General features: G+C 37.4%; 1 protein-coding gene across 10 annotated transcripts in view; it reads right to left on the reverse strand.

The window, feature by feature from the left end:
* AGTPBP1 (ATP/GTP binding carboxypeptidase 1) overlaps positions 1 to 22,077 on the reverse strand; it is a 193,098-nt gene that overhangs the window by 136,751 nt on the left and 34,270 nt on the right. For all 10 annotated transcript variants that reach the window (XM_031014672.3, XM_055350684.2, XM_063696501.1 and 7 more), the window contains one exon: positions 8,466 to 8,590. In XM_031014672.3, coding sequence (XP_030870532.2) covers positions 8,466 to 8,590 — 125 coding nt within the window. The remainder of the gene's footprint in view (positions 1 to 8,465; positions 8,591 to 22,077) is intronic.

A 22,077-nucleotide genomic window follows, 5' to 3' on the forward strand; every position in this document is an offset into this window, starting at 1 on the left:
ACATCCATCACCATCTGCCCTGCCATAGCCCATAGCTATTCCAACATTTATAGTAGCCCTCAATCTTTCCTCTCATTCTCTGGACTTCTCAGAACCTACATTTTTCCTCATTAAAATGAAGCAAAGTAATTAGTTAACAAAACATTTTACTAATAACAACCAAACTCTATATGCTCCTGTACCAAAATCCTTGACAATCTTGCATTCCTTCTGCCAGTAAATGGCAGAGAGGAGCAGGAAAGTGGAGGTTAGGAAGAAATGTCCTTTCACCTATGTTCTGAATTCCATCCTTTCTACCTTCTTATGAACCTTTATCTTCAACCTCTACCAACATATCAGTTGTTCCCTCTCAACCAATAAATACACTTTTTATTATTCCACATACTTACCAAATCTTATTTTACCCTGCCTCCCCCTCTATTTCCCTCTTTTCTTTCTCGGTGAAGCTCCTCAAACAAGTACTCTATATTCCCTGTGATTATTTCATTTGCCACTCACATTATAACATACTGCAATCTTCCACCTAATCCTACCACTTGAAAAGTGCTTTTGTTGTGATCAATAATTTGTTAATAATCCAATCAAAAAGAACTTTAACCTTCCTAACACTTAGCACTGTTGACTACTGCATCTTCCTTTGGCTTCTTTAAATATAATCCTTCCCAGTTATCATAATGCTGTATTCTTTCTTTAACAGCTTCAATTATCTGAATGTTAGATTAGATTTACAGACAAGAACTTTAAAGCAGCTATTATAATAAATGACATTAAAGAAGTACACAATGAATGAAAAGATGGGAAAACACAGCAGAGAAATAGAAACTACAAAAGCATAAGAACCAAGTGCACACTTGAGAATAAAAAACAAAAAAATCTGAAATAAATTATCAGATAGCTAACTGGAAGGATGCATAGGAAAGAGGCAGTGAAACTGACAATAGAACAATAGAAATTATCCAACCCAAATAACAGAGAATTAAACTTAAAAGATATAAGCCTCAACAATAGCTGAAAAAATATCAAAAATCTAATATATGTATAATTATACTTCCACAAGACAAATAGGGAAAATAAGGGAGAAAAAAAACTGAGCAACCAAAAATGTCCCAAATTTGACTAAAGATATAAATTTACAGATTCAAAAAATCTCAGTGAATTCCAAGCAGGATAACTATGAAGAAAACTATAGCCAGTCAAACTTGAAAAGCAAAATCCAAAAAATAAATAAATAAATAAATCCTGAAATCAGTTAGAAAAAAATCACACATAACATTCAGGAAAATGAAGATTCAAATGACAACAGAGTTCTCATTTGAAATTATGGAGGCCATAAAATGGTGGAAACACAATCGTAAGCACACTTTAAAAATGCTAAAAGACGATGACGATGAAACTGCCAAACCAGAATTCTATATCCAGTAAAAATATCCTTCCAAAATGGTGAAATAAATTCACTGTCAGATTAAGAAAAAAAAATCTTCCACAGCCAACCTGAACTACTGGAAGTGACAAAATTCTGTAGGCTAAAGAGAAATGGCACCAGATCAAACTCACATCATTAGAAAAGAATAAAGAGCTTCCAAAATGGTAAATATCTCTGCAAATGTAAAAACTACCTTTTTTCTTCTTAATGTCTTTAAAACATACATGATTTGATAAAGCAAAAATTGTGTTGTAATGTATACAGATGTAGATACATATGACAATTACAGCTGAAGAATGGCAGAAAAAATTTAAGATTCTAAATTTACATGAAGTAACAATAATAATTCTAAGCAAACTGTGAAAAGTTAATGACATTTAGTGCAATATTCAAAGAAATTACTTCTTAAAAATGAAAAGAGGTATAACTAAAAAGCCAATAGGTAAATTAAAATGAAATTCTAAAAAAAAGTTCAAATAATCCAAAATAGGGTAGGACAGGAAGAAAAGGAATAAAAAACATAAAAGACAAACAGAAAATAAAATTGTAGACCTAAATCCAATCAACAACTACATTAAATGTTAACAGACCAAATGCTCAAATTAAACACTCAGACTGTCAAACTGGATAAGTGTTTTTTTTAAAAAGATCCAACTATATACTGTCTACAGAAATCATACTTTGGATTCAATGACACAAAAAGGCTGGGAGTAAAAGCATAGAAAAGACTATATCATGCAAACAGCAACTGTAAGAAAGCTTGAAGGGTTATACTAATACCAGACAAAATAAACTTCAGACAAAGAACACTGCCAGAGATAAAGAGAAACTTTCCATAATTATAAAGGGGTAAATCATCAGGAAGACATAAAAATCATGTGAATGCACTTGGTTATCTTCACCCTCTTATAGCCCTATCTAAATGTGCACAGTTCCCAGGACACAAACCTCAGCTTTCTCACTCCACATCTCCTTCTAAGAAAACTTAATTCCACCCCCATTACTTTAACTATCAATCTGTTGGCTCTTAATCCTGCTCTTCATTCAGAACTTCCTTATAAAGCATAAGATTGTGTAAGCAATAATTACAACATTGTATTGTTGGGATTCTAATATGTATAAACATAACATGTAAATCAATAACAGCATAAAGAATGAGAAGGAAATGAAGCTATATGGGAAGTTTTGATATTGACTGGAATTAAGTACACTGTAAAAAGATGCACATTTTAATCCCTATAGGAACCACTAAGAAAAGAACTCCAATTTCTTTAAGTTAGATAACAACAAAAGCAGTGAAAGAATGAGAAGAATGTAAAAGACATCAAACAAAACAATTAGCAAAATGGCAGATGTAAATCCAATCATATTAATAAATGCATTAAATTGGAAGCACTAAAACACTCAGACTAGTTAAGAAGCAAGATCCAACAATATGTTATCTTCAAGAAACACACTTTAGATTCCAACGTACAAACAGGTTCAAAGTAAAAGGAATGAAAGAAGGTACGATATGCAAAGAGTAATAATCATTAGGCAGCTGGAGTGGCAATATTATCATTAGACAAAATGAACTTTAAGTCTAGAACTATTATGAGACAAAAAGCAATATTTCACAATGATGGAAGAGGCAAACTATCAGGAAAATGAAACAACTATAAATGTATATACAGCTAAGAACAGGGCCTCAAAATACATTAACCAAAACCTGCCAAAATTAAAAAGATATACAATTTAATAATATTTTAACACCTAACTCTTAATAATTCACAGAGCACCTGGACAGAAAATCAACAGTGTATAAGAGATCTGAACAACACTATCAACTAACCTAATTGATATGTATAGAACACTTCACCCAACAACAGCAGAATATACATTCTTTTCAAGTATGCATGGAACATTTTTCAGGAGAAACCATAAACTAAGTCATAAAACAAGTCTCAAGCAATTCCAAGGATTGAAATCAATCCAAGTAAATTCTCCAGCCAAAAGAATTAAATTAGAAATCAACAGAAGGAAATTTAGGAATTCCTGAAATATTGGGAAATTAAACAACACACTTCTAAAAAAAAAAATGGGTCAAAGAAAAAACCACAAAGAAAATTAGAACATATTGTCAACTGAATCAAAACAAAAATACAATATATCAAAATTTGTAGAATGTAGCTAAAGCAGTGTTTACAGAAAAATCTATGGCTTTGAATGCCTCCAGTAGAAATAAAGGTCTCAAAATAAATAATCTAGGCTTCCACTGTAAGAAAATGGCGGCCAGGCGCGGTGGCTCCTGCCTGTAATCCCAGGATTTTGGGAGGCCGAGGTAGGTGGATCACCTGAGGTCAGGAGTTTGAGACCAGCCTGGCCAACACGGTGAAACCCCGTCTCTACTAAAAATACAAAAAATTAGCCGGGTGTGGTGGCAGATGCCTGTAATCCAGCTACTCAGGGGGCTGAAGCAGGAGAATCACTTGAACCCAGGAGGCAGAGGTTGCAGTGAGCCGAGATCACACCATTGCACTCCAGCCTGGGCAACAAGAATGAAACTCTGTCTCAAAATTTAAAAAAAAAAAAAAAAAAAAAAAGGCAAAAAAAAAAAAGAGCAAATTAAACTCAAAACAAGCAGAAAGAAGAAAGCAATAAATAAAAGAAGGAAATCAATGAAACAGAGAAAGTCAATTAAACCAGAAGTTAATTCTTTAAAAATATCAACAAAATTGACAAACTTTTAGCTAGGCTAGGGTCTCTTAACCTCAGCACTCCTGACATTTTGGAACAGATAATTCTTTCTTGTGGTGGGCTGATCTATATATTATAGAATGTTCAGCAACATCTTGGGCTTCTATCCAACAAATTACAGTAAGCCTCACTAAAAAAAAATTTACAACTAAAAATGTCACCAAACATTGCCAATGTCCCTGGGGGAAAAAGTGGGGCAAACACAGTCACTCCTGGTTGAGAACTAATAAGCTGACAGACCAAGAAAAAAGAAAGGACACAATCAAAATCAGGAATGAAAGACACATCACTCCCTACTCTATAGAAACTAAAAGGATTATAAGGAAAGATTAGCAACAACCATGGGTCAACAAATTAACCATTTGCATGAAAGTGGATAATAGAAATGTTTCTAGGAAAAAAACTAAGGGGAAATTGCAAGAAATAACCATGTTCACTGTACATAAGTAGTTAACGAGAGGCAAATTATGGAAATTTATAAGTTTACTGTGTGAATAAAATGTGTTGTAGGGGTTGGTTTTTTATATCATTTAAATACATAAGTAGTATATGCTTGTTGCAATAATTTAAATGTCTGAAACAAAATTAGCTTACCTTATTCTCCCCCATTCCTATTCCATCAATATAGCTACTGCTAACAATTTGATATGTATCCTTCCTTTTATTTTTTGGCCTGGCTCATACAAATATTACATACAAATATAATGGTTTATTTTGTACAAAAATGAGACTATACATATTGTGTACAAAAATGAGACTATACACCTTTACAGTCATATGAACTAAAGAAACTTGCTGTATGTAATATACTAAATTTAAGCCTCCAAGAGAGTGCATATAGTTACACATACGAACTGTATGTTTCAACTATAATTTTTTTTTCAGTGTCTACAATAAAGTTTATAGGAACTCAGCCATGCCTGTTTCTTTATGTATCATCTATGGCTGTTCTTGTGCTAAAGGGCAGAGACTGTATGGCCCACAAAGCCTAAAATATGTCTATCTGGCCCTTCCCAGAAAACGCTAGCCATTCCCTGCTCTAGAGCAGTAGCTTTCAATTTTGGAACCATCTGGAAAGCCTTAACAATTAAGATTTAATTGGTTTGGGGTGAGCCTGGGTGTAGGGGTTACAAAAGTCCCCATCATAAATAATGTATTATTCATAATAGCTGCATAATATGGCTATAAATTTCCACTTTGGTATATCAAAAATTACTCACACATTCTCTCAGTGATAGACATTTAGGTTGTTTCTTGAACTTTGACATCACAAATAATGCCACATGAATATCTCTATACTCTCTCTAACTAGCATTTTTATTTCAGTTAAAATATATTTCTTGGCCGGGCACAGTGGCTCACACCTGTAATCCCAGCACTGTGGGAGGCCGAGACAGGTGGATCGCCTGAGGTCAAGAGTTCGAGACCAGCCTGGCCAACATGGTGAAATTCCATCTCTACTAAAAATATAAAAAATTAGCCTGGTGTTGTGGCCTATGCCTGTAATCCCAGCTACTCAGGGGGCTGAGACAAAGAATGGCTTGAACTCGGGAAGTGGAGGTTGCCATGAGTGGAGATTGTGCCACTGCACTACAGCCCAGGCAACAGAGTGAGAGAGACTCTGCCTCAAAAAGAAAAAAAAAAAAAAATATATATATATATATATATATATATTTCTTAAAGTAAAAATCAAATACCAGGTGCTGGGTCAAATACCAGGTACAATTTGTTTTAGTGCACATTGCCAGATTATTTTCCCCAAGTTTGTAATAATTACTACACCTCCAACAGTGTATGAGAGTACCCTCTCCCCGTGCCTTCAACAGCACCAGACATTGTCATTCTAATTTCTGTCAATCTGACTACTGAAAGATATCTTTGTTGTTGTTTTCATTAGCAGTTCCTGAACTGTAAGGGAGTAAAGAAAATTTTTGTACATTTCTTGGTTGTTTGCATTTCTTCTTTCAACTATAAATTCCAAACTTTCTCTCCCAAATGGATTATCCTATAAAGGATGGGACTGCCTTTCACTACCAACTTATACTGTGTTGGTTGGCTAATCCTAGGCACTATAAACAGAGTCACTATATTATACACCCCAAGGGACAGTATTCAGGAGTTAGACCCCAGTGGTGGCTGAAAAGGTGGGAAGAGGGTCATTCTCTGATAGTGGTATGGTCAGGAGTATTTTCAGTGGTGAGGAGTATTTTCAGTGGCGGGAAGAGGGTCATTCTCTGATAGTGGTATGGTCAGGAGTATTTTCAGTGGTGGGAAGAGGGTCATTCTCTGATAGTGGTATGGTCAGGAGTATTTTCAGTGGTGGGAAGAGGGTCATTCTCTGATAGTGATAGGGTCAGGAGTATTTTCAGTGGTGGTAAGAGGGTCATTCTCTGATAGTGGTATGGTCAGGAGTACTTTCAGTGGTGGGAAGAGGGTCATTCTCTGATAGCGGTATGGTTAGGAGTATTTTCAGTGGTGGTAAGAGGGTCATTCTCTGATAGTGGCATGGTCAGGAGTATTTTCAGTGGTGGGAAGAGGGTCATTCTCTGATAGCGGTATGGTTAGGAGTATTCTAGGTTGTGACACAAAGAAGAGTCTACAGTGGTAGGAGCAATGGACAAAAGTGTTTATCTATAGGTCTGAAGGATTCATTTTCTTTTGTTTTTGTTGGGTTTTTTGGTTGGTTGGTTTTTTTGAGGAGGAGGTATTTCATATGACAATGCAGTGAATATACCTGGCACATTTAATTTTGCACTGATATAACGAACACCCTTGTTCATTAGTTGCCTTAGTTGATAAGTACAATATTTCCAGAGCCTGGAATCCAATACAGTGGCTTTCTTAATTAAAAGGTACAGGTATTTTAAATTATGCAAGAAACAATGGGGTGGTATCAACTATCCTCCAAATGCATGGGCTACATGGGAGGAAGTTATCAAAATAAATATAAGGGTCTATGACCAAGAAGAAGGGTTAATAGACACTGAGATCTTGAAACACTAACTGCCTGCCAAACATCTTATTTGAATGACCTAAGCCTCCAGAATAATGAAATTTTTAAAAATTAAATAAAGATTATAATTATTAGACTTTAATTCTAACAGAAATACCTTTTATGTGCACTGTTAAATATTAAAGCAGCTGCTGGTTTTCTCTTACTCAAAAAAAAAAGAGTGTGTGTGTGTGTGTTAAATCATGCACAGTTTTAATCTCATCAAAGTCCTTTTTACTATCTATTAAGGTAATTACATGGATTTTATTTGACCTGTTCAGATAATGTTATAGTGATATATTTCCCGGTATCTTGCGTTCCTGAAATGTGTTCTTTAACAATGATATTCATATTTCCACGTACAGACTTAATTCCCTAAAGTTTTATTTGAGCCTTTTCACATTATGTTCCTGAGTACAAAGTCAATACTATTTGTGTACTCTGTCAGGGTTTTGATATCAGTTTAGTACTATTACCATCATAAATTATAAAAAAAGTCTAATTACAGATGACATTTATAGAACATTTTAAACATTCTTTTTACATGCTTCTCATGTAAATCTCATGACAACCCCGTGATATTCGTTACCTCTACTTCAGAGATGGTACAGCTATTATACATCTTAGAAATTCAATAACTTCCCTAAGGTACCCAACCGCTAAATAGTAGAGCTTGAATTTCAAAGTAAGGACCCCATAATAACCAATATTCTATGCTACTTGATATCTTTTTGCCAAAAATCTATATCAAGTAGCACTGGAATTAGGTACTATTTGTAAATGGGAGGGTGGTAATCATATATAAGTAAAATTGTAATCATTATTAGAAACCATGCTTTGAAGATCGATTTCCTCCAAAGTTATTCAGTTTTCCACTTGAGTCAATTTGAGAAAGTTTGATTTTTTTTTTTTTTTTTATGAGACGGAGTCTTGTTGTCGCCCAGGCTGGAGTGCAGTGGCACGATCTCAGCTCACTGCAACCTCCACCTCTTGGGTTCCAGTGATTCTCCTGCCTCAGCCTCCTGAGTAGCTGGGACTATAGGTGCATGCCACCACACCCGGCTAATTTTTGTATTTTTTAGTAGAGACGGGGTTTCACCATATTGGCCAGGCTGGTCTCAAAACTACTGACTTCATGATCTGCCCACCTCGGCCTCCCAAAGTGCTGGGATTACAGGTGTGAGCCACCACAACCGGCCTGAAAGTTCAATTTTTGTGGAAAATCATCCAGTATTAGAAGTTTGAACATTTTTAGCATCCACTTTTAAAGAATTAAAAAAGCATTTCAAAAACAAAGAAGAGATCAATGTTTACCTTGACTCTGAGCCAGATGAAGAATTTTTGATGTAACATATCGGGCAGTGTCTGATTCTGAAGGCTCAGCATTGATCTTCTCCAGTTGAGCCAGGAGTCCTACGATCCTAGAATTATTGGTAAAGCTAAAAAGAACGTAGAATGTTAGGGCACATTCTAAATCAATGGTGTAAATTCAATACTATAACGATCACTGTTTAAAAAACAATTCTACTCTTTTAAAAACAGTAAGCATTTACATGTCGCACTTCCTTACTCTGTTCTATAGCTTAATATTGTTAAAATTCTACTGACTTAAGTGAGAAACACATTCTATTTCAGAAAACCACAAATCACAAATATCCCTTCAACCCTGTTCAGTAATCTTACATCACACCTGAAAAGTTCACCTTTCCACTCTCAAAGACTTTTTACACTTACTCTGCTCTCCTCAAAACTCTGATAATCCTTCTTCCCATCCGACTCCATTCTCAGTTAGTGCCCTGCTTCATAACTGGTATAAATCTAGCAAGAATACACTCACTTTCCTGTCACCAGATCCTTAAGCCTACCTATCCTCCACCTATGTTCTTTCTTCCCTGTTCCTATTTATCATACAAATATTTGTACATAGGCCGGGCACAGAGGCTCACACCTGTAAACCCAGCACTTTGGGAGGCCAAGACTGGTGGATCACTTGAGGTCAGTTTGAGACCAGCCTGACCAACATGGTGAAACCCACCTTTACTAAAAATACAAAAAAATTAGCCGGGCGTGTGGCGCATGCCTGCAATCCCAGCTACTTGGGAGGCTGAGACAGGAGAATTGCTTGAATCCAGGAGGCGGAGGTTGCAGTGAGCTGAGATCATGCCATTGCACTCCAGCCTGGGCGACAGAGCAAGACTTCATCTCAACAACAACAAAAAAAATTGTACATACGGTACTGATCTAGGTGTTGTCAATATAGTGTAAACAAAACAAGCAAAAACTCCTGCCCCGCATAAAGTGTACATTCTTATGGTGAGAAACAAGTCAAATAAGTAAATATGTACATTTTATATTTCAGGTGATGGGAAGTACTATGGAGAAAAAGCACATTGGGGGAATAAAAAGTGCAGGGGGAGAGAGACAATTTTAGACAGCATGGTCAGAGAAGACCACTGAGAAGGTACCATTTAAGAACAGGCCTGAAAGAAGTAAATAAGCAAGCCGTGCAGATACTGGCAAAAAGAGCTGTCCAGAAAAACGGAGGCACAAGCTCCTAGATCCCTGCGCAGGAGCAAACCTGCCATGTTCTATGAACAATGAGGTGGCCAGTGTGGCTGGAGGAGACAGTGAGGAACAAGGTCAGAGTTGGGGGTAGGCATGGGACAGAACAGAGAAAAACAGCAGATTGCTTAGAGGCTTGTAGGCCATTTTAAGGACTTTGGCTTTTACAATGAGTGAGATGGGAAATTTTTGAGCAGAAGAGTTACATGTTCTCACTTTTAACGGGCTCTATTTGGCTGGTACATTGAGATTCAAAGAACAATCCACTCGTACACTTGCTCCCAGCCCCTTTCATTCTCAAAGTACTTGCTTTCTCTTTCAATTATACTTTCTCTGATCCCTCATCTATCTTTCCCCTTCAATTAATCAGACTTGTAGGCACACAAGTATGATCTAGGAGCTCCTACCAGCTGTTTCTCTGATATTCCTCCAAAGAGAAATATGTACTGCTCTCTCCATTTCCCCACAGACTGTTCACTTTTCAAACCACCAGGTTGCCTTCTGAAATCTGAGATCTCCCAAAAGCCTCCTGTGGTCACTTCTAACCCCAACATATTCACATCTCTGCACCATACAAACCAGTTATCTCCTCTTTTCTTAACACACTTTCTTCTTTGGGATTCAATGACTCTATACTCGCCTGACTTTCCTCCTCTTGCCCCTTCTTTGAGATCCCCTCTGACACACTTCTAGACACTGACATCTCCCCCAACAGCTCTGTCCCAGCCCACTTCTCTTCACTCACTACACTTTTGCCTTGAGTGATCCCATCTAATCCCACAGCTGTAATTATTATCTGTATGCAGCTTGGCTCCTATGTTCAGTAGCAGCCTCAACCTCTGATAGCTTCACCAACCTAACCAGCCCAATATAAAACTTCTGTTCCTCCTCTCAACCTAGTCCTCTTCCAGTCTTAACCTTTACAAATTCACATGAATTCAGTTGAAGGTTCAACATAAATATCTAGACTCCCTTTTCCACACTGCAACCCAATACAAGTTCTATCTCAAAACATCTCAAATCCATACACTTCTCTCCATATCTACTATATGACTACCCACATCCAAGCAATCATCATCTCTCACAGCCTAGTGACTAGGCTGCTTCCCTTCTTGGTGCCCAATAATCCATTTCCACACAGTAATTTTTTTTAACTTTTATTTTGAATTACAGATTCACAGGAAGTTGCGAAAATAGTAGACTGGTGCTTTGTAACCTTCACTCAGTTTCCCCAATGGTTACATTTCACATAACTATAGGACAATATCAAAACCAGGAAAACCGACACAGTTGCTACTTTCCTGTGAGAGCCTCATGGTCGGCCTGTACTGGCCCTTGGGTGCTCAGGGGCCCCTTGTTTTATCTGGTTCTTAAATGTTTGTTACCACAGAAAATAAAACTGAGCTTAAAAAAAAAAAATGCTAAGGGTACGTAAGACCCTTTCAGCAAATGTGCAAGGCCAAAGACAATTTTCATAAAAATACTAACACATTATTTACCATTGACACTGGGTGGACATTTGCACCAATGGTCCAAACGCAATGATGGGTACAGAGCTGGCATTGCAACAAAATGAAGGCAGTGACACCAAACTGTTCTAATAGTCAGTGCATTTTTCACCACCATGAATTTGCAGTTTTAAGAGAATGCCAGCTTTACCCATGAGTGTACATCATCTTAATATTCTGTGTGCATAAAATCATTTCTGCTGCACATTGAAATATGATGGTTATCTTGGGAGAAAATACATGCAACTGTCTGAATGACAAGCTAAACTAGCCACTTTTTTCCAAAGAACATCATTTTTACTTCAAGAAAACGATGAACAAACAATGATTATTCAGACTGGGATATTTTGCCAGACATTTTCTTTCCTTTTCTTTTTTCTTTTTTTTTTTTTGAGACAGAGTCTCGCGCTGTTGCCCAGGCTGGAGTACAGTGGCGCAATCTCGGCTCACTGAAACCTCCATGTCCCAGGTTCAAGCGATTCTCCTGCCTCAGCCTCCCGAGTAGCTGGGATTACAGGCATGAGCCATTACACCCAGCTAATTTTTATATTTTTAGTAGAGACGGGGTTTCCCCACGTTGGTCAGGCTGGTCTCGAACTTGTGATCTCAAGTGATCTGCCTGCCTTGGCCTCCCAAAGTGCTGGGATTACAGGCGTAAGCCACCACACCTAGCCTTTGCCAGACATTCTCTTTTCATGGAGATAAGCAAAGTGAGCCTGTCACTTCAAAGGAAACAACTAATAGATTTGTTGCTGATGATAAAATTTGAGCTTTCAAGCAAAAATTGGAATTTTGGAAAACACTGATCTACCATAATGACCTTGACAGTGTCTCAATATTTAAAGAATTTTCTCATAAAATCAATGGTGATATTAACAAATATAATTTCTTAATGTTGTGTAAAAAATGTGTCAACCCGGTCAGGCGCAGTGGCTCATGCCTGTAATTCCAGCACTTTGGGAGGCTGAGGTGGGCAGATCGCTTGAGGTCGAGAGTTCGAGACCAGCCTGGTCAACACGGTGAAACCCCATCTCTACTAAAAATACCAAAATTAGCCAGGCGTAGTGGCACACATCTGTAATCCCAGCTACTTGGGAGGCTGAGGCAGGAGAATTGCTTGAACCCGGGAGGTGGAGGCTGCAGTGAGCCAAGTTGTGCCACTGGACTCCAAACTGGGGTGCCACTGGACTCCAAACTGGGTGACAGAGCAAGACTCCGTCTCAAAAAAAAAAAAAAAAGTATCAATCCACATTTATAAGATTTGCATAATTAAATCAGTATTTTCCAAATGACCAATGCATGGTGTTACAAAATCAGATGTGGATAAAAGAACTATTTTAAGTGTAAGATAGACCAACGGATTTTAATGTAACAGAGTACAAAAGTTCACTAATATGGTTTCAGATTCCACATTGTAACTAACCTATACGACACTATCACTTATCAAGCTTTAGTGTAATATCAAGGAATATCTATTTCAATTTGAATCTCAAATAATATGGTTTTATTTCCAAAGCACATTTTCATTTAAAACTGTTTGTTCTACATTTTAACTATGACTTTTGCTTTGATCACATTTTTACTGTTTTTCTCCAAATAGTGAACACACGATTTTATTTTCCTCCACCATAAATCAAAGGACAACAATCTAAAAAGGCTACTAAAGTACTCCTTCCTTTACTATATATGTCTGTGTGAACCCAGATATGTCTTCTTCGTACCCTTCAACAATACAACACACACAAAAAAATGTACGTGTATATATATTTACACATAACATGTAAACTCAGAAGCAGATAAGAGAATCTGTTTTCTATTAAGCCAGACATTAATAAGATCTGCAAAAATGTAATAAAATATGCCACTCTTCCTACCAAACCTATTTTGTTCAGGAAACCATAGTTATTTTTAATGCAAAAACATTATATGTTATGCAGTGGGTTTATTATTTTTTAAATGAATTAATATTTGTAATATGATAAATTATGGGTCTTAATTTGTTATACGATAAATATCAACAGATAAAATAATCCGCATGAACAAAAGTTTTTTGGAGTATCATTAACTTATAATAGAAAAAGGTTCTAAAGCCAAAAAGTTTGAGAACTGCTCTTTTAGGCTTATCTTGTACATTCAGTGATCTTGATCTGGTTCTTTTTGGTGAGAAATGATATATAAGTCACCACAATCTGTGTACTAGAGAACAAACACATCTTTTTAAAAATTTCTGTAACCCAGATTTGAGAGAAATTTGCATTCACAGAAACCAACATTCTAAAATTTAATAACTGACCATTTTGTTTTTCGTTATTTTTCTTTTAAAAGGTCATCTGTTATTTTTTTTGGCAATTAATAAAACATCTATTCAAAAAATTCAACATGCAATTCACAAACATACAAAACACAGTGAACGGAACACAGGTCCTAAAATTAAGATCTTGCTTTGCCAGTAACCCTGACTAGTTAAAATTAATTATGCCAATTAAAATAAATTTACCACTACAAAAGAAAACTTTCATCTTAGTGATTCCTTTGTGAGAATCATTCTTTTCCAAATGACAGATGGATAGATGGGTAAATTTTTTAAAGGCAAATAAATGGAAATAAACAGTTAAATCAATCTATTTTTATTTTTATCTACAGAAGGAAAATGGAACAAAATTATATTCTAAGCCACTTCCCAACTCAGCTCTAAAATTTGTTAAGACTGCTGGTTGACACTAATGTTGAGAGTCAGAGGGTGAACACCAGAGGGCAGCTCTACCATTTGACTACATTTTGGCTTTGGAAAATCTGAGGGCGGTGGGATGCAAATGAAAGAAAAAAAGCTATATATGAGCAATTTGAGATACTACACTGCAAAGCAGAGGAATGTTAAATAAAGACACTTAGAGGAGGAAATGTATCTTCCCCACCTAACCCTTTTTTTTTTTTTTTTTTTTTGAGAAGCAGTCTTGCTCTGTCGCCCAGGCTGGAGTGCAGTGGCGCGATCTTGGCTCACTGCAAGCTCCGCCTCCTGGGTTCACGCCATTCTCCTGCCTCAGCCTCCCGAGTAACTGGGACTACAGGCGCCTGCAACCACGCCCAGCTCATTTTTTTTGTATTTTTATTAAAGATGGAGTTTCACTGTGTTAGCCAGGATGGTCTCGATCTCCTGACCTCGTGATCCGCCCGCCTCGGCCTCCCAAAGTGCTGGGATTACACACCTAACCCTATTTTTAGATGCATCAAAATAAGGCTGAGACCAACTTTGGGAGGTTCCATTTGTAATTGTCAGTGTTATATATGTAACAGTGAGAAAATTATGGAATTGAAAAAATGATCAATGTGAAACACATCAAATCAAGTTAACTTCAAATGCATATTTTTTTAAATAATTTCATTTATTTATTTATTTTTAAGAGACAGGGTCTCACTATATGCTGCCCAGGATGATCAAACTTCTGGGCTCAAGCGATCCTCCCACATGAGTCTCCCAAAAAGTTGAAACCATAGGCACATGCCACCACATCCAGCCCAAATAAATATTTTAAGGGCATTATCACTCAAATATTTGTTTCATTGTATTGGTCTCATGCTGCTTTTGATTCTTTGAGCTTATATTCAATCTTGGAGCTATTTTCCTAAAAATATAAATTTTCTTGAATATGGCAAAAGTCCCAATGATATGCAGATACTGTCTTTGCAACAAATAATTTCCTAAGTAAGGGCAAGGGATATAAAACCTATATTCACATTATAAATAAATTACACTACCTTTTTCACCTTAAAATATAAATCAAATGCAGGCAATAAAGACTTCCTCATAAATACGGTAAAAAAAAATAATAAGCAGCAAAAAAAACCATAAAAATATACAAAAGTTTTAGGATTACACAGGATGCATGGTAGTAAAACAGTTTCAAACAATATGGCTTTATTTTCAAAATGCACCTTATCTTTCAGAAATTTCTGCTCAATTATAACTTTTATTCTGGCTTTAATCACATTTTTACTGTTTCTCTCCAAATACTAAACACGTAACAGTTTTCTTCTAATTTATGTGGAATGGATTTTTTTTTACCATTACACAAATTAAAACTGAACAAATTTTAAAGTACTCAATCATTAAATCACTTAAAATAATAAATCCATTACATAACATTTTTATAAATGGTATCTGTATTTTACCAAAAAAGTAAAGATTTAGAGAGAAGAGCGGCAGTGTTTTACATTACTACAAAACTCTTTTAATGTCTGGCTCAGTAGAAGACAGAGTCTCATACCTACTTCTGTATTCAACCTGTTACAGTATCACACATCATGAGGCCTCTGGAAAACAGCACTTTATACTCATGAGAAAATGAGCGTGAATAAAGCAAATCATCTCTCAGTACTACTATGAAAATGGTTGTGACCGCATTCCTCTAAGGTCCACAGCTAACACCTTGAGAACTTCTGGGCTAGGTTATACTGCCAAAACGAACAACTCCACAATCCCCTTGGCTTATTCAACACAACGAAAGTGTAACTCCTGCTCACATTACATGTACAGTGCAAGTCAGCAGGAGACTCAACTCATTCAATGATCTAGGCTCCCAGAGATATTTTCATGTTCGCAACACCAAGAGGAAAAAAAGAGAGAGAGATGTGGCAAATGGTGCACTAGCTCTTAAAGCTCTCACCTGGAAATGACAAATATCACTTCAGCTCATTTCACCGGCTAAAGCAAGTCACACAGCCACAGATTAACCTCAAAGAAAATACAGTACAACCCTGCCAGGTGCCCAAAAGGAGAACTAAAATATATGTGACCAGCCCTTGTGACTACCACACTAGGCATAGCCATGTATCCAAGTCCTGGCAAGTGAGATGTAGGCAGATGAGATGTGAGCCACTTCGCAAGTTTTGCTTTTAAGAATAAGATGTGCATCCTTTCTGCATTCCCACTGGCTATGATATAGTGAGAACAAGAGAAAATGCCTTGGACCCAGAGATAGAAGTCACATATTCAGGAAAAGCAGAGCCATTCTGCCACCCTTGAACAACCCCTAGGTTAATAAAATAGAAATAAGCTTGAATATTTAGCCATTGTATTCTGAGGTATCTATTACATCAGCTTAGCCTATGTCTAAACTAATACATTGCTATATATATTAAACACACTATACTTTTTTTTTTCTTTTTTGAGACAGGGTCTTGTTCTGTCGCCCAGGCTGGAGTGCAGTGGCGCAATCTCGGCTCACTGCAACCTCCACCTCCCAGGTTCAAGGGATTCTCGTGCCTCAGCCTCCAGAGTAGCTGGGATTACAGGCATGTGCCACCATGCCAGGCTAAGTTTTGCATTAGAGACGGTGTTTCACCATGTTGGCCAGGCTGGTCTTGAACTCCTGGCCTCAAGTGATCCACTCACCTTGGCCTCCCAAAGTGCTGGGATTACAGACATGAGCCACCACACCTGGCCTTTTTTTTTATTTTTATTTTTTAATTTTTTTTTTGAGATGGAGTCTTGCTCTGTCACCCACGCTGGAGGACAGTGGTGCAATCTTGGCTCACTGCAACCTCTGCTTCCCTGGTTCAAGCGATTCTCCTGCCTCAGCCTCCCGAGTAGCTAGGATTACAGGCACCCACCACCATGCCCAGCTAATTTTTGTATTTCTAGTAGAGACAGGGTTTCACCATGTTAGCCAGGCTGGTCTTAAACTCCTGACCTCAGGTAATCCACCCACCTCAGTCTCCCAAAGTGCTGGGATTACAGGCATGAGCCACTGCACCCGGCCAACTTTTTATCTGAACCAAAGTAGATGTTTATAAAGAATTAAATCAATTACTATATTGTAGGAGTGATCAAACAGTCCACATGAGGAACACCATGAACAGAAGACAATGTAAAACACCGTAACAGAGAACAAAAACAGACTGACAGATTGCTTTATAAACAGGGAAAACAACCCTCTCCAAGCCCCCATAACCACTATTCCACTCTCTACTTCTATGAGATCAACTTAGATGTACTACCTTTTACCTGTCTTTACCAATAGGTCAATTAGGAAAGGAAAAAATGTGAATTCCTTTTTGGGAACTGTTTCACCTGTTTCCAAAGGTTAGTGTCTGCTTTCATTACCATAGTCAAGATATTCTCAAATGTCTGTTTTTATTTCCTCTTTGACTCAGGTTGTTCAAGAGAGTTTTAAATTGAAGGTGAACAGTCTTTGTTGTTAGAAGCAGCCTGATTCTTTTTGACCCATATAATGTTATCTTTTTACCTAGCTACCCAAAAGACTATCTTTAAGGTCCAAAACTTTTCTAGAATATGTTCTGCTATCTAGCGTATATCCTACTCTGCTCAGTTTTCTCTGACACAGCCTGTGTGTTTTAAGTCATCGTTCTTCCTTCTCCCTCCATGCACTCAACCAAAAGTTTTCTTGATACGTTTCTAAAAACATACCTTTTAAATAATACATTCTATTCCACTGTTTCCATTCCTTCCTTGGAAATTACAGTTACAAGTATATTGGATTTCTTTTGCCAGTCTTACACATCTAACCTTTTATCTCCAATCTCTTTAATCATTTGTTTACATCCATTAAATTGTGATCACTTTCTCCATTACTATTCTTCGTGTTTTACTGTGCTTTTATAGTATCTACTTTCATACTGCTGCTAATTTAATTGTCCTTTCTGTGATATTTTCTCTTCTGCTTTAAGTATTGCCAGTTCACATTTCATCTCTTCCTGCTGACTCACAATATCATCTCTCAATTTATCTGTTTCTGTTTTATGATCTTCACAGAGGTAACTGCATCATCAGTTTTTTTTTTTAATTTGTAGTGAAATATTTTATGAGAATTTTCACCTGCTTCCTAAAAATGTTATTTCTGGTAACGACTCTCTGTCTCTCTCTCTCTTTTTTTTTTAACAGTACCTTTTAATGACTCATTGAATGAGCTGAATTTTCCTCGATTGGTAACTTGTATAAGCTCCTATAAAAAGATGGGAGGTGAAGGAAGACCAGGGTAGCATTTCAAATTAATTAGGCCTCACAATTGAATGGCTCTCTCCTTTGCTGCCACAGAGACAGACTACTTTGGATACATGCTATTGGTTTACATAATTGTTGAATAGTCTGCCTGATCTGCTTCTCTGAACCAATCCCATCCATGAAATATTGTTCTCCCATCTCTACACAACCCAGTTACAGTGAGTTGTCAAACTGTTGCAAAACAATTTAGGGTCCACCCTAAACCTCCAACAAGTATATTTTTGCTGGAGCTTTCTGAGATCTGCTATTCTGAGCCCTCTGGTCCCTATGTGTACTTATCTTCACTTCCTCCCAAGTGGCTTCTGCCCAGTGTCCCAGTTGCATTTGGCAGCCTTTACATGTATTGCTGAGTCTGCAGCTAATGTTTCCTAATCTTGCCAATAACTGAATTTTCAAAGAATGAGGCTGTTTAGTCCTCCTAGTTTTTTGAGGATTTGAAATAATTTCCAGGAAGAGATGGGGAAGACAGAATTATTCAATGATGTTCAAACTGGAAGTTTAGATATACAATTTTTAAAGGCCTCCTGGCTCTTGTGAAGTGAACGGATTACATAAAGGAATCAAGAGTAGAGGCAGAGAAGTAGGGAGACTATTACAATGGTCTTAGAAACAGATGATAAAAGCCTGGTCAAGGTAGCAACAATGGGCATGGAGAAATACACAGACAAGTGATCTACTTTTAGTGATAGATACAAAACACAGTATTCACTGGTAGCCTGGATGAAGAGTGCTAAATGAAAAGATTGTCAAGGATGACTCCCAGATTTATGGCTTGCACTTCTGCATGGTTAGAATGTCATTTCACTGAGTCAGAGTAACACTAGAGGATGAAAAGATTTGCAAAGGCTCAATCTGGGGGAACACATAATGTGGGAGACGACTATGAAACTTCCAGGTAGCAATACTTAATAGGCATGGAGATACAGAGGGATTGGTCTCCACTACAGATGACATCTAAATCAATAGGACTCAAATGAGATTGTCCAAGGACACTGTATAAGTTAAAAGGAGAAAAAGTTTAGGACTGAGTCCTGAGGACTATTTAGAGGTCCTACAGAGGAAAAAGTCCCATAAGTAGGTTTAGAAGCAGTGGCCAATGAAGTGGGAAGAAAAACAAGAGACAATGGTACCGCAGACACCAACTGAAATACGTTTCAAATAGGAGGGACAACATCCAAAAGAAATGTCAACTGCTGCTTAGAAGTTAAATAAGACAGAAGCAAAAATAAAATAAATCCACTAAGTTACCACCTGAAAACTAAAGGTGGCCTTGGGCTTCTATAGCCTATCAACATGGAAAGACAGGAAATAAATGAGGTAAACCAAGTACTTGCCCTAGCTTACAGCCTTGACAGTTTCAGGTAATGTAAGAAGGCAGAACCCAGACAGCCCAACAGTCTTCTTTAGTTGAGGAGATAAAGGTAAGAGTCCAGGGAAACCATCGTGGCTAGAATTCCAAGGAGAGATGACCAGAGGAGAGAGAGCTGCACAGAGAAAACTCCAGAGATGTGCAGAAAGCCTCCCTCAAATACACAGCTGAATATAGATCAGCGCAGGAGTGTGAGGAAACTACCCAAGACTAGGAAAAAAAATCATCAGAAAGGATTCAAAGTAATACTGCTAGGTAATCACAGGACAGGGAATTGTGTCTGATCCCACCAATCAAAATTTTAAAATCTCATGATTAGCAAAGCACTGGATAGAGTACACACAGGGGTCTAACCTCAGTAGTAAGGAATAATTTAGTCAGATAGACTGAGAATAGCTCCAGTCCTATCTAACAAACATTAAAAGAAAGACTCAAAAGATTCACACTTTTTTGAAGTAACTTAACTGCATCCCAGAATAAGGCTCAAGAATATTTAAGGAATACAAAAATGTCCAGGACAGCAGAAGGTAAAAATCACCTATCAAAAGTTACCAGGCATGCACAGAAACAGGTAAGTACAATCTATAATGGGAACAATCAAAATGAAAAAGAATAGATACAAACATTATAATTAATAAACAAGGATATTAAAATAGGTGTTGTAACTATATTACGTGTGTGCAAAACTAGTCACTTAAAAAATATTAAAAAGTCCCAAATCAGACTACAATGTCTGAGATGAAATATACTTTGTATAAGATAAACAGCAAATTTTATGTGTCAGAAAAAAAAGATGAGTGAACTTGAGGACACGCAATAAAAAGTATCCAAAATAAAAGAGAGAGAAAAAAGAATTAGGAGAAAAAATTTGACAGGGCAGTGATCTGTGGACCAATTTCAAGGAAAGACATATACATTTCATTGAAGTTCCTGAAGGACAAGAGAGAGAGAAAAGAACAGAAATATGTAATAAAATTATGACCAAAATTTTTCCAATTTTGATAAGCTACATACCCAAGAAGCTCAATAAACTAAAGGCACAAGAAACATTAAAAAAAAAACAAAAAACCTACATCAAGGGACGTCATAATCAAACCTTCCAAAATCAGTGATTTTTAAAAGAAAATGGGAAAAAGCAGCCAAATAACAAAAGACAGGCTATACACAGAATAACTAAGATAAGTATGACAACAGAATTATCTTCAGAAAAAAAGCAAGCAGCCAGGAAGCCAAGAGTGGTGGCTCACACCTGTAATCCCAGCACTTTGGGAAGCTGAGGCAAGAGGGCAGCTTGAAACCAACAGTTCCAGACCAGCCTGGGCAACATAGCAAGACATATCTCTGTTCTTTAAAAAAGAAAAAAAGAAGTAGAAAATGAGTGATAAGACAATGATACTATATATTATTTAAATTTCTCTAAAAGACAATTAACTAAACTAAAAGTAGAGTGCTGGGTCTATAACATAGGTAACAGTAAGCGTATGACAAACAGCACAAAGGTTAGAGAGAGGGGAAGTGGAAGGTTTTTTTGGTTTTTTTTTGAGACGGAGTCTCGCTCTGTCGCCCAGGCTGGAGTGCAGTGGCATGATCTCGGCTCACTGCAAGCTCCACCTCCCGGGTTCACGCCATTCTCCTGCCTCAGCCTCCCGAGTAGCTGGGAATACAGGTGCCCACCACCGCACCCAGCTAATTTTTTGTATTTTTAGTAGAGACGGGGTTTCACCATGTTAGCCAGGATGGTCTCAATCTCCTGACCTCGTGATCCGCCCGCCTCGGCCTCCCAAAGTGCTGGGATTACAGGCGTGAGCCACCACGCCTGGACTATGGAAGGTTTTTATACTATGTAGGAAGTGATGTATCACTAAAAGATAGACTATGATAAGTATACTAGATGTATAGTATAAACCCTATAAAAATCACTAAAACAAAATGGAGTTCTAGCTAATAAGGAGCTATGCCAATGAGAACATGAAATGGAAACAGGAAGAAATATTCATTAATCTAAGAGAAGGAAGAAAAGGAGGAAGAAGAGAATAAAAAATGAGACATATAGAAAATAAATAGGCCAGGCACAATGGCTCACACCTGTAATCCCAGCACTTTGGTAGCCGAGGTGGGTGGATCACAAGGTCAGGAGTTCAAGACCAGCCTTGCCAAGATGGTGAAACCCCTTCTCTACTAAAAATACAAAAAACTAGAAAGGCATCGTGGCAGGCACCTGTAATCCCAGCTACTCAGGAAGCTGAGGCAGAGAATTGCTTGAACCCGGGAAGCGGAAGTTGCAGTGAGCCAAGATTGCACCACTGCACTCCAGCCTGGGCCACTTGGTGGGACTCTGTCTCAAAAAAAAAAAAAAAGAAAAGAAAAGAAATAGTAAGATCATATTTTTAAACACATTAAATATAGAAGATCTAGGGCCAGGCGCAGTGGCTCACGCCTGTAATCCCAGCACTGTGGGAGGCTGAG

The sequence above is a fragment of the Gorilla gorilla genome, chromosome 13 (assembly GCF_029281585.2).
Source record: "Gorilla gorilla gorilla isolate KB3781 chromosome 13, NHGRI_mGorGor1-v2.1_pri, whole genome shotgun sequence".
In the NCBI taxonomy this organism is placed as follows: Eukaryota; Metazoa; Chordata; class Mammalia; order Primates; family Hominidae; genus Gorilla; species Gorilla gorilla.